The sequence below is a fragment of the Rhineura floridana genome, chromosome 10 (assembly GCF_030035675.1).
Source record: "Rhineura floridana isolate rRhiFlo1 chromosome 10, rRhiFlo1.hap2, whole genome shotgun sequence".
Classification (NCBI taxonomy): domain Eukaryota; kingdom Metazoa; phylum Chordata; class Lepidosauria; order Squamata; family Rhineuridae; genus Rhineura; species Rhineura floridana.
The window spans coordinates 69,723,656-69,737,977 of record NC_084489.1 but is presented as its reverse complement, the minus strand read 5'-3'; the positions used below and the strand labels follow the sequence as shown (position 1 = coordinate 69,737,977).

The following is a 14,322-nucleotide window of genomic DNA, read 5'->3' as shown; positions in this document are numbered from 1 at the left end:
AGACACCTACAGATGGATGGTCCAGATTGCTTATTGTCTCAAAATAATGCTCGGGGGAGGTGGGGGTTCATGCTCGCTAACACAGAATAGTCATTAGTTCTTCAACCCAAAATTTATTGGCCTGGCATCACCCACAGTGGATGATTTTACAAGGCTCCTTGTGACAGGACAGAACTTTTGAAAGGGTTTGGAAATAGATTTGATGTGGTTTTGAATCCTGTAAGGAAAGGGCTAGTAAATGGGGAGCTTCTCTTTCCATTCCTGGCAGGCTCTGCCACAGAAGGGGATCCGCCCAGATGTTTCCTAATTTCATGGCAAGGAACACAACCTCTTGTACACAGCCTGAAGGGCATGCTTTCTGTGCTTCTGATGTTCCCTGCCCCCAGCCTTTCACCTCTCTACTTTTGCAACCCTGTTGTTCTTTACCAGTCATACCTCTCACCTTTTTGTGCAACTGAGGCACACCTGGGTTTAAAGAAATGGCCTGCTGCCATCACATCTTATTTGACCAATTAGATCTTAAAAAAAAATGAAGGTATATTGTAAAGGGGGCGGTTTTTTGGGTTGTGGATATGTTTGCCCTGTATCCTCACAACAACACTGTGAGGTAGGTTAGGCTGAGAGAGTGTGACTGCATCTGCCTCACCCAGCAAGCTTCAAAGATGAGAATGGATCTGAATCCAGGTGTGATGACCCTGAGGTAAAACTCTCCTTCCTCAGTAGATGAGCCCAGGAATTCACAGTGGCAGGGGGAATTGCCTCAGAAGTACCTTATCTGATGGAAATACTTTTGTAAGAAGAGCCACGGAGCCAAGGATCCTCTGGCCTGAGGATACCATGTTGCCCTCCTCTGACTTGAAGAACTAAGCCCCTTGCAACTGGAGTCTCCCCCTCTCTATTAGCATAAGCTCTGCTGAAGAAGCTAGGACCCTTTTAATTAAGAGACACTTCTTAGTGAAGGCGGAGCTAGTTAGCTACTGAGACAGAGCTACAGCTCCTATATAAGGCTCAGTCTAAGAGGAACTGCTGCTGAAGCAACATCTGAGTCCTGCCCTCATAGTCAGCCTGAGCCCTGCCTGGAGCTGTTCAGGGTACCGCTGACTCAGCTGAGTTCAGTGCTTGCATTGTAACATCAGGTCTCCCAGGGTGCAATTCTCTTTCTATTTATACCACACTGGAATATATGGGAAATGGGAAGCTAGGAGAAAGGTGAGGTTATAATAATCCAAGGCGGTTTTGATGACGGAAGAAGGAGCCCAAAAAAGGGAAGTGATGATTAAAGGGTAGCAAAAGTGAGACAACTTCATGGGTCTTGCACTGCCTCAGAAATACATTTGAGGTACCTATGCTACTGAAAGGAACTGAAACTTAATTAACACACCTGACATTAAATAAGAGAGCCACAGTGGCTCTCTCACTGTGATAACAGTAGCCCTCCATAGTGACAGAGAAGGGGCTTTGCACACAGAAGATCTGGTTTCAAGAATTATGATGGGCTCAACCAAAGACTCTGCATCTATAAAATGGATATAACAAAAATCTGTCTTGCAGAGCTTTTTTTGACAGTAAAAAAAACTCCCGGTGCCTACTCCTAGGGAAGCTCGGTGGATGGCAACAAGGGAAAGGTCCTTCTCAGTGGTGGCCCCCAAATTATGGAATGATCTGCCTGACGAGGCGTGCCTGGCACCAACCCTGTTATCTTTTCAGTGCCAGGTTAAAATTCCCAGGCATTTTAACTGCATTTGAATAATGTGTGTTTTTAATCTGCTTATCTGTTTTTATGGGTTTTAATGGTTTAAATTTGTACTTGTTTTTAATGTTTTTAATTGTTGTAAACCGCCCAGAGAGCTTCAGCTATAGGGTGGTATATAAATGCAGTCAATCAATCAATCAATCAATCAATCAAGATACAAATGTACTAAAGCTCTTTACTCACAGAGGCTGCAGTGCAACATCCAGTTAAAATGTCCTTTAAGTCACAATGCTCATTAATATATCTGGGATGTAAGGAATCAGTCCTGTTTGAATTCAAATGACAGTCCTTCGAAACATAGGTACTAACTGCATCATCCTGCTCCTGTGAACAAATGCAGCTTTTGCCAGGTTTCTCTGTCATCATATCTAGCAAGGTATGGACTTTCCCACAATAAAAAACATAATGGATAACCATATTTCAAAGCACACAATAGAGAATCTTAAACAAATCCAGTATAGACGGGTAGGAAGCAATTGCACATATACAGGGGAACCTCTTTTTTAACAAAAGCCTCATGCAAAAGAGATGACCGTTAAAGAGCTATGAAGGTCTGCACAATAACTCCCATCTTACTTTTCTAACCATAAGAACACAAGAAGAGACCTCCTGGAGCAGGCCAATGGCCCATCTAGTCCAACTCACAGTGGCCAACCAGATGCCTATGGGAAGTTCGTAAGCAGGCCCTGAGTGCAAAAGCACTCTCCTCTCCTGCGGTTTCCAGCAATTGGTATTCAGAAACATACTGCCTCTGACCAGGGAGGCAGAGCATAACCACTGTGGCTAGTAGCCACTGGTAGCTTTATCCTCCATGCATTTGTCTAATCCTCTTATAAAGGAGAATTTATAAAGGATGTTGGTGACCATAACTAACTCCATAGTTTAGCTATGCAATGTGTACAGAAATGCTTTCTTTGTCTGTTCTGATTCTTCCAACACTCAGCTTCATTGAACAGTCCTGAGTTCTACTATTATGAGTGAGCAGGGGAAGCTTCTCTCTGTCCACCTTCTCCACGCCATACATAATCTTATATGCCTCTATCGTGTCCTCTCTTACTCATTGCAACCTTTCCTCGTAGGGGAATTGCTCCAGCCCCTTGATCATTTCGGTTGCCTCTTTCTGAAGCTTTTCTAGCTCTATAATATCCTGTTTGATCTTTAATAAAGCCTTTTTTTTAGGTGGGTGTCCTTCACCCTCAGCTATTGAAGTTGTTTACTAGTCTGGCATGCACCAGCAAGATGCATACACTGAATTTATTTTATTTTTTAAAAAACGTCCCTTTACATCAGCCACAAACATGTGCCAGTCACTCACGCAGCCCTTTGTGCATCCATCAACTCTTATTAATGCCCCTGTCAGTTACTGACAGTTGTCCAAGATTGTTTGCTTGAAGCTACAATGATTTACAATCAGCTGCACAAATATGGAAAAGTTCCAGTGTCTAACATCCATAGGATGCCTGCACGATTACAGCCCACCTGTGTGTTATATTAATCAATCAGCAGAGCCGTCTGTAACAGAATCCGTTTACACAGCCAAGATGTAATCTAGGCTAGGCTCACTTTAAATAGATTTCCTTACTGTATATAACAATGGTTACAATCCCCCCCCCCAAAAAAACCCCAACCAATCATCTGCACATTTCTATGGGCACTGCTGCACAGGACACTCAGTCTCTTTTCAAGGAGATCATTCTATTTAATTACTGAAAATCTAAGCAGGACAGAGGAAGAGAGAGAAAATCTGTGTTGTGTTATTTTTTAAAAAACATTTAACATCAGCAAAGAGCCCTGGAAACTCACTGAAAAGTGCCAACATTATTCTATATGTGTTTTTGTTGTTTTATTATGGATTCTTATCGTATGTATTTTGTATTTTTGCTGTACACCGCCCAGAGAGCTATGCTAGTGGGGCGGTATAAAAATATAACAAATATATAAATAAACATTCTTAGGGCTCTGATCTATTTTTCTTTGTTCATGTTGTTATATTTTTATCCAAGCAGCCTAGGGTTGCATAACTAGCTCCCCTCCATTTTATCCTTACAACAATCCTGTGAGGTAGGTTAGGTTTAGAATGTGTGACCGGCCTAAGGTCACCCAGTGAACTTCACGGATGAGATTGGATTTTCATCCCTTACGTAGCCACAGCCTCTGTGGTTGCTCCTACACCCCTCCAGGTAACATCTATATTTTCCAGCCACATTATTAGAGCAGACGTCATTGCTATATACAGTATACCATGTTGATTACACTCACACTTCCATCAGGCAGGCATCAGCACCATGACATGTAATTGTACAATACACCCTAAGCATGTGCTAGGAGGTTTAGGCATTACCTGGTGGAGGAGAAAAAGGGAGCAACCACAAAAAAGGGAGCCACACAACAGATCTAGGAAAAGTGTAAATGAGGCTTTACGTATCAGTTTTCAGGCCCCAACCAACCAGGTGCCAGGGATTTGTCTAGCTCTTGGCAAGATCCACCATGCTCAAATACATACTGAATCAATTATAGTTCACATTGTTTTGATTTCTGGGTGACATATCCTGATTTGCCCTATTTAGAGCCGTGTTGGAGAAGCACCATGCCTAAGGCATTGCTGCCACAGGAAGTCACCACATAAGCACTCGTTAGTAGTCCTTAAACTGCACATGGTGTCCTCATGTGCACATCACGTACCTTTGCATACATCACCTGTGGCAGAAAACCTAGATTACAATGATATACACAAGCTTAGATTTCCCACCCACATGCACACCACCGGTTCCCTAGTTTTATCCGTCCCTTTATTCTAGGTCAGCTTTTCCTTTGGATTCCCACATGCTGTTGGACTACAACTCCCTTCTGCCCCAGCATGCATGGCTAATGGTCAGGAATGATGGGAACTGTAGTCCAGCAACATCTGGGGAGCCAAACATTGAGAAATGCTGTTCTAGGTAAACCTCTCCCTTGGGGGCCGAACCTAGAAGAGTTTTCTGGAACACAGGAAACTGTCTTTTACCAAAGTAAAACATGGGTCCATCTAGCCCAGTATTTACACTGTCTGAAGGTAGTTCTCTAGGGTTTCAGACAGAGGGCATTCCCAGCCCTACCTGAAGTTTCCAGGGATTGAACCTGGGACCTCCAGCACTCAAAGCAGATGCTCAGCCTACAGCATGGCCTGACGCATCGCATACTCACCAGAGTGACAATGGCACATTCGGCAGTCAGTTGAGCAGCGCTGAACAAAGTCCGCACGAAGCGGTAAATCTGCTTCTGCTCTGGGTCGTGTTTGTCATAATCTGGCGGCACTTCGGATTTCTGTGGGAACAACAGTGTTAAAAAGGTGAGCAAACTACCATTCATGGGTGTGGGGGGAAAGAGTTAATAGAGGTGGTACGATCCACTTCAGGAAGAATGAAAAAAAATATGAGGTAGATGAGCTTTACCGAAAGGGGGTGGAGGTTTTCATCAAAAATATCGAGGAGCATCCTTCCATCTGTGTCCCTGGAAACAGAAAGAAAAGAAGGACAACTAACTTGTTACACCATAGAGGGCGATGAAGGTGAAAATGGAAAAATACATTTATGACAAAATGAAAGACCTCTTCATACTTTGGCAGGTCTGGTAGGAATTGTTTACCAGTGGCTTATTCCCACGTTGCTCCAGCAGTGTATATTAAAAAGAGCCACATTGTCATGGACAGTTTCCTCTCATGTAAATATTACCCAGCCAAGAGGGACATTTGCATGGGAAAAGAGCACTTTAGTGGCCCTGCCAAGTGGCTGCTTCATATACACGTCACTGGAGTGGTGTGGAAGGATGTCACTGGAAAATGGCACACAGGATGGCAATGTAAGCACAAATCGCTCCCAAGTCAATTACAAAACTATTTTGGCTTTGGAGAACTATTGCAGACAGACAAAGGCTTATTCACAGATTACAGTCAGTCAGTCAATCAAAAAGTGTGGTAAGCACAAGCCACTACAAAACAGAACATGAAATAAATGAGGGAAAACCCTTTTGACCCCAGCAAATAAAAAACAGACACAATTTATAATTTAACACGGAATTAAGTGCCAATCTATCCATAGTAGGTTGCTGATAATACACAATGATTTCCATTGAGTGGATTCAAGCCAAGTCTGCAAAAGAACATAACTTTTTTTCCTTTGCCAGCCGTGGTTTGAATTCAAGCAGGTCTGCAAAGGAAGAACCAGGAATGTACTTAGAGACTGTGCTTCCAAATCATTACTTTGAAGTTGAGTCACCTGATGTCACCAAGATTTCCCTGTCAAAGTGGCCTGTGGGGGATGGAGGAGCTCAGGATCCCACCCACCGGCTGGACCCTGATATGCACCTCTGCATGTAAATTGCATTCACTCTCAGGCAAAAAAACCCCTTGTGGTTTAAGAATATACCTATAGCCAACAGATATTTCTATCAAGCTTTAAAAAGCAGGGAAATTGGGCAGCTATAGTGAATGCACCAGGGGAGCAGGAGACCTGACCTCCTCTCTGATATTGTACTGCCCCACAAATTCGTAAAAATGCAAACACAATTTGGGTTGGTTTTTCACAGTCCAATCCACTTCCTGCATAGTTTGGAAGGATTGGGCAACATGTGCCTCTCAGCATATGATGAGTGCTGGCAACACTTGCCATCTCCACAGATGGAGAATTACATTTTCGTATGTTTGTTGGTGTTCTTCTTCCTTAGCTTCTTTTCTGTGTTACTACTGTTTCTACAGAGAATCTAACCTAGAAAATTATATTTCACTCATTATTCATAGTAGAAATCTGTCAAATTTATTTTTATTAATTTCAAAGCCTTTTTCTTGGTCAATGTTATAAGATGGTGAAGACAGCCTTTTGTGTTTCAAACTGGAGGTTATGTTCTATTTCTATTTTGAGTGCATTCACAGTTGAATCTGAAGCTGCAGTTTGATGTAAAATCAGACTAATTACAATATGTTGCTACTTAAAGCAATGAATCTAGCTGTTGGAAAAAATAAAGTTGGCCTGCCCAAGATGCATGTTTTCAGCCTGCTATGCTTAAACTACTCCACTTAAGGAAAGGTGGGCATGGTCAATTAAAAACATAGAGCACACCTAGAACTTTGCTAGAATATATTTCACCTCCCACTGTTTTATCTTGCGCAAACTGAGATGCTCCTCCTGTCCATTGGAAACTATTCTGCAGAATAGTCAGTGCCATTATTCCACCATTGTTTTTGGAGGTTTTTTTAGTGTTGCAAAGTGTTCTGTACTTCACATATTCACAGAAACAGAAGCAAAAGAAAATGATTTACTACAAGAAACTTTACTAAAATTGCAAAGTAAATAAAGCATATTTAAAGTGACTACCTGAACTATATCAACTGTCTTAATATTGTTGCTTCCTCCCTGCTAAAACAAGTTCAGCACAGCACATGTCTCATTTCTGTTATTTGGGCTTTATTTATTTATTTTATTTAAAGTATTTCTATCCCGCCCTTCTACCCTATAATAGGGCACTCAAGATGATTGCAAGTGTTGCCACCACTCACCATACGTTCAAAGGCACGTTACCAAATTCTTCCAAGCTACACAGGGAGTTGATTGGACTGTGAAAGACCAACCCAAATTGTTTGCATTTTGACAAATTTGTAGGGCAGTACAATATCTCAGAAAGGAGGTCAAGAGGTATGAAATGGGATCCTGTGCAAGTTTGCTGAGAATGGATTATCATTTGCATACCTACTGAGTTTACTCCCCTGCAATCATGCTTAGGATAGGTGAATCTGACCACCGGGGAATGGGGAGGGGAGAAGGAGGAAGGGCAGAAGTAGGGGAGGAAGGACAGAGGAGAAGAGGGGGACGGGAGCAGGCCCAGCCTCCAAGAGGTCTTCTGTATCTTTAAAAGTTGTGCAGGGGGAAGGGAGAATTCTACCTTGTGGTTTTTCTCATTACAGTGTTGCAAGAATACCTGTACTTGGCTGACTTTCTCTTCTCCTAAAGATACAGGATCAGTTTCAGGCCAAGAACCTGGCAACCCTATCACACGGCTACTGCATTCACTTGGGGCAATATCAACTCAGAGCAATATCACAAACACTACAGCAAACCTTTCCCAACCTGGTGCCTTGCAGAAGTTGTGGGATTCCAACTCCCATCAGCTTCAGCCAGCATAGCCAAGGGTCCAGGCTAATGGAAGCTGGAGTCCAACAATACCTGGAAGGCATCAAGTTGGGGAAGGAACTACAAATGTTACAGAAACAGTGCTTATAATTTTAGTTGTGGAAGCACAAATTTAAATGTTTTTATTGTTAACAGAGGGCCATTGTTTACCATTTTTGGACAATAAAAAAACCTACCTCAAACTGTTTAGTTATATAATGTGAGCTCAAGATAAAAAATGATGCTTTTTGTTTTAATATGAAACTTCACACAATGCATAATAAATGTATAGAATTCATTGCCATTAGATGTGGGGATGGCCAATAGCTTAGATGGAGATAAACAAGGAATCAGACACATTTGTGCCTAGAAACAGCTGCTAATCATTATGGTCAATGGCTATATACTATTTCCAGGATCAGAAGCAGTTTGCTATGGAATACCAGTGGCTATGGAAAAATAGGAGAGGGCTACTGTTTTCATATCCTGTTTGAGGGCTTCCCCTAGGCATTTAGCTGGCTATGCTGCAAAAGAGGATGATGGACTAGTTGGGGCCTTTGCTCTGATTCTGCTCAGAGTAAAGAACAATATCTCCAAGATACAGCAGAGGGCGCATGCAGAACATGCTGTGTACTACTGATGATTTTAGAAGATTTCCACAGCAATTGCTACTTGACAAATTTACTGGGTGGGATGTAAAACAAAAAACAAACAAGCAGCACAAGAACATAGGAAACTTCCCTGCACTGAGTTAAACTCAGTGGTCCACCTTGCTCAGCACCATTTACACTGACTGGCAGCGGCTCTCCAAAGGTTTCAGACACGGAGTCACTCCCAGTCCTACCTGGAGATGCCAGGGATGGAACCTGGGACCTTCTACATGCAAGGCAGATGCTCTACCACAGAGCTATTGCACTTCCCCACCAGCAGCTCTCATCTACCCCCAAGCTCATGTCCAGCTCCTCTCCAGAGTTCTGAAAACTAATTTTAGAAACATCTAGGTTTGTGATAATCAGGCTTAGAATAGGAAGTCATATGTAACACCATGCCAGAGTAAATGGGGAAAAGGAAATTAGAGAGGGGTCTGGACTGACACAGGGAGCATAATCGCACAGCCTGACTCTTATCCACCACCTAGTTAAGGGCCAGCTAATACTATGTCTGCAAAAGCACTGTTGTTATGTGCCTTCAAGTTGATTATGACTTATGGCGACCCTATGAATCAGTGACCTCCAAGAGCATTTGTTATAAACCACCCTGTTCAGATCTTGTAAGTTTAGGTCTGTGGCTTCCTTTATGGAATCAATCTATCTATTGTCTTTTCTAGTGAATCATGCCTTCTCATGATGTGTCCAAAGTATGATAACTTTAGTTTCATCATTTTAGCTTCTAATGATAGTTCTAGTTTAATTTATTCTAACACCCAATTATTTGTCTTATTCGCGCTCCATGGTATCTGCAAAGCTCTCCTCCAACACCACATTTCAAATGAGTTGATTATTCTCTTATCTGCTTTTTTCACTGTCCAACTTTCACACCCATGCATAGAGATCAGGAATACCATGGTCTGAATGATCCTGACTTTAGTGTTCAGTGATATATCTTTGCATTTGAGGACCTTTTCTAGTTCCCTCACAGCTGCCCTCCCCGGTTCTAGCCTTCTTCTAATTTCTTGACTATTGTCTCCAGTTTGGTTAATGACTATGCCGAGGTATTGATAATCCTTGACAAGTTCAACGTCCTCATTGTCAACTTTAAAGTTACATAAATCTTCTGTTGTCATTACTTTAGTCTTCTTGACGTTCAGCTGTAGACCTGCTTTTGTGCTTTCTTTTTTAACTTTTTAAAACTTTCATCAGCATTCGTTGCAAATCATTACTGGTTTCTGATAATAGTATGGTATCGTTTGCATATCTTAAATTATTGCTATTTCTCCCTCCAATTTTCACACCTCCTTCATCTTGGTCCAGTCCTGCTTTCCGTATGATATCTTCTGCATATAGATTAAACAAATAGCGTGATAAAATGCACCCCTGTGTATCAGTGATACATCCTTTGGGAAGCAATCATTTTCTCCATATTCTGTCCTTACAGTAGCCTCTTGTCCAGAGTATAGGTTGCGCATCAGGACAATCAGATGCGGTGGAACCCCCATTTCTTTTAAAGCATTCCATAGTTTTTCATGATCTACACAATCAAAGGCTTTGCTGTAATCTATAAAGCACAGGGTGATTTTCTTCTGAAATCCCTTGGTCTGATCCATTATGTATGTTTGCGATATGATCTCTGGTACCTCTTCCCTTTCTAAATCCAGCTCGGACATCTGGCATTTCTCACTCCATATATGGTAAGAGCCTTTGTTGTAGAATCTTGAGCATTATTACTTTACTTGCATGGAATGTTAAGGCAATAGTTTGATAATTACTACATTCCCTGGAATCCCCTTTCTTTGGAATTGGGATATATATTGAATGCTTCCAGTCTGTGGGCCATTGTTTAGTTTTCCATATTTGTTGACAAAAAAATTTCTTAGTGCTGAAGCACTAGGAAACTTAAAAGGAATGTTTGGAAGTCTTCCAGCTTCTAAGAGATGGGATTTAATGGCTTTATTATCCCACTCCTTCAGGGCTGCTAGGATGTTATATTAAACATGGCTATTTGGGGCTTAGTCCTACTTATATTGATGGCCTCCTACTTCTGAGTATTTATTATTGGGCTACATCTGTGTATGTTGAGGATCTTGCACCTTATTCTTCCGCCCGACACCTGCTCTGCATTTCTGCTCTCTGTCCTCAAAACTTGCCAAAAGCCAGACTAAATTCTAAGGAAACTTAAAAGCTGCAATCAGAATTATGTAACCTCAGCAGACCATGCATATTTGATGAAAGAAAGGTGAGATATAAGTGTATTAACCAGATGAAAATAAAATAAAATAAATGGTTGAGATTCAATTTGAAAATGTTCATTGATGACATTTTCATACCAGCCCTGACTAATATCAGGGCAATCCTGGGCATCTCCAAGTAGTGCTGGGAGAGACCCCTGTCTGAAACTCTAGAGAGGCACTGCCAGTCAGTACTGAGCCAGATGGACCAATGGTCTGAGTCAGTATAAGAAGTTTCCTATGATATGTACTGTTGGCCTCATTCATAAAGAAGCAACACCAGCACTTCAGAGGTAACATATGAAATGGCCCTAAATCTTCACCCAATTTTATTATTTGCAAACTATAGCTATACATTACTAAATAGAAAGGGAAGGAAACTAATTAATGGGTGGGGGATAATTGGGATTCCCAAAATAAACATACCTGTTTTTGATGTGGTAATATATTGCAAGAGCTACACTGTAAAAGAAAATATAGAGTTAATGCCTTAGGATACAATTGATGCCTTAGGATACAATTGATGCCTTAGGATACAATTGATGTGGTAATATATTGCAAGAGCTACACTGTAAAAGAAAATATAGAGTTAATGCCTTAGGATACAACTGAACATTTTCTACAACTTCACAGTATTAAGTTCTGCAAATATTTTCAACTTTCTCAGACGGCTCAGACAAACTGGACCATTTCTTACCAAGGGAGGAAATGGGGATCATTTAGCAAAGTGATGAATGTTAAGCTGTAGCACACAGAGCTGAATACCATCATCCACACTGTGCTAAATAAAATGCTTCTTCAGTTCTGCATGACAAGGGCAGCTGCTTGAGTTAGCAAAATGTCTTAGGTAGGCCTTGGAGCGTGGAGGGAGGCACAAAAGTGGAATGGGAAAGGGGAATGAAATGGGTCAATAGCAGATCACCTTGCATTAAGCTAACTGATCAAGGAATGTAAGAGGGAGAGGTGAGAGAAGAGCTATCGTCAGTTATGACAAAGCAACAAATTCTGAATGCAAGGCCTACAGTTTTGAAGCTGACAATACAGAAACTGGCAGGGATCCACAGTGGAGAGACTTACAGCGTGGCCAGATCCAATTGCAACACAAAGAACAACATTTTAGTAGAGACATTCTGAACTGAGTGAAGTAAAGAGAGGAAAAGAGAGACCAGCAACAGGGAGTATACTTGGCAAAAGTCTATTAGGCCACATCTGCAGCTCACATTTAAAGCAGTATTTTGCCACTTTTACAGTCATGGCTTCCCCCAAAGAATCCTGGGAACTGTGGTTTGTTAAGGGTGCTAAGATTCCTCTTCTCCTCACAGTGCAACAATTCCCAGAGTTCCCTGGGAAGAAGGACTGATTGCTAAACCACTCTGGGAATTGTCACTCTCAGAAGGGAACAGGGGTCACCTAACAGCTCTCAGCACTCTAAAAACTACAGTTCCCAAAATGCAGATCCCATCTTCTCAGGAGGTCCATTCTGCACAACACAGGAAACGGACCTTTAATGGCACCTACCCTTTGGAATTCCCTCCCCTTAAGTATTAGACAGGCACCATCTCTGTTATCTTTTCAGCGCCTACTGAAGACCTTCCTCTTTCAATAAGACTGTTAAGTTGAGACCTTATCCCAGTCTGTGTCTGTGTTGGAATTGCTTTTTAATATGTTTTTAAACCTTCTTTTTTTAAAAAAATAAATGTTTTTAAAGCTTTCTTTAAAAAAATGTTTTTAAAGATGTTTGGTTGTAATATATTTTAAAGTCTGTTTTTATGATGTTTTGAAGTGTTTTTAGTGCTTTTGTTTGCCACCCTGGGCTCCTACTGAGAGGAAGGGCGGGATATAAATCAAATAATAAATAAATAAATAAATAAAAATCAAACAATAAATAAATAAAATAAATAAATAATTCTTTGGGGGAAGCTATAGCTGTTTAAAGTGGGACAATACTGCGGGACTTCCCGGAAGGATTGCTCCGCCTGTGGCTGCCTCTGAGATGAGCTCTGTCTCAGAGGAAGCTTTTTTCAGTTTAAAATCAGTCAAAAGGGAACTTTGACTGGTATAAATGTTCCCCCAGGCAAGGGTGAACCGAAGATTATCCACAGAAACTTCGTTAGGCTGTCGGTGGCTGGAATCGATCAGGAATTCCCTGGGAAAGGAAGGCATACCTAGCAGCCAAGGACGGAGTTAGGACTTCCAGCAAGCTGGGCTGAAAAAAGCGAGACGTTTTTTCTTTTAAACGATCCACAACAGGCGAGCTTGCTTCTGTCTAATCTTATCATTTGGCTTAAATTACTACAGTAAAAGAGATTTGTTTAAGAATCAGAAATCAAGATACCTGGGTGAGTTACACTTCTCTCTTTTATACAAGGAATTAAGGAGGAGGAAAGAAAATTTTAAAAGCTTATCTTATTTTTTATGGCAAAAAGCTGGCCTGAATTTGGAAACTATAAAGATTAAAACGGATGAGGGGCAACTTACCCGAAGAGAAAATCTGATCTAGATGATTATTTGATTGATATATGTCTGGGACTACTTTTTCTTGGACTACTTTCTTTAGACGAATCTGCTGTTTGTGTATGTTACTAATTGTTCGGCGTTGTGAACCAAATTTGTTTTGCATTCTTGGACGTGCGGGAGATAAGAACTGTGCTGGCCAGATGATGTCAACAGGCCTGGAATATTAACCCCCTTATTGCTGGAAAAAGAAGCAAATTACTCTTTGCTTGGGAATTGTGGCTATATTGGAAATTTGAAGGGTTTTTTCTTCGGCTTTAAGAATGACAATCAAAGAAGTGGCAGAGACCCTGGATGTATCCCTGGAAGGGTTTTCCCCTCTGGATATGTTTCAGAAGATAATGGATGAGATTAAGATAATGAAACAAGAACTGGGACAGAGTAGACAAGAGATGGCAACTGAATTTGGTAAAGTGAAACAGGAGTTGAAAGAAATAAAGGATTATATGAGAAAAGGAGCAGATGGACAAGCAATAGAAGATAAAAAAGAAATTAAAGGGAAGGAGCAAATTCTGGAGATTGGATCAGATATATCAAATGTGGAATTGGAAAAAGATTTGGACTTTATGGCAAAAATTGAAGGGAGGATGCAAGTCCTGGAGATTGGAACAGATATATCAAGTGTGGAACTGGAAAAATATTTGGAGTTTGTGGATCCTGGAGATAAAGATTACTGTTTGGAATTCGGCGTTGTCCCTGGAGAAATTGATGAAGATATCAGAGATAAAGTTATCAATGCTTCGATGGAATTTCTGGACTGGAATGATTTGATGGAACTTGAAAAAGAGAAAATTTATAGAATTAATTCCAGATATGTGACAATGGAAAAACTCTCAAGAGATGTGCTAGTGCATTTCGTAAAAAAGAGGAACAGAGATATGACTTTACAACAATATTTCAGCAACACATTCAGAATTGACGGCAAGGAAATATTTCTGATGAAGGAAATTCCCATCAGACTCTTACTATATGACTATGACTATGACAGCAAGATTATTATGGGTGCAAGGATGGAAGTTGGAAGATGGAAT

General features: G+C 41.1%; 1 protein-coding gene across 1 annotated transcript in view; it reads right to left on the bottom strand.

Annotated features, from left to right (window-relative positions):
• The window catches only part of CCNY (cyclin Y), a 143,130-nt gene that overhangs the window by 11,187 nt on the left and 117,621 nt on the right, over window positions 1–14,322 (bottom strand). The window contains exons 5-7 of the mRNA XM_061586505.1: window positions 11,204–11,239; window positions 5,185–5,242; window positions 4,937–5,056 (exon numbers count right to left, since the gene is read on the bottom strand). Of these exons, the coding sequence (XP_061442489.1) occupies window positions 4,937–5,056; window positions 5,185–5,242; window positions 11,204–11,239 (214 nt within the window). The remainder of the gene's footprint in view (window positions 1–4,936; window positions 5,057–5,184; window positions 5,243–11,203; window positions 11,240–14,322) is intronic.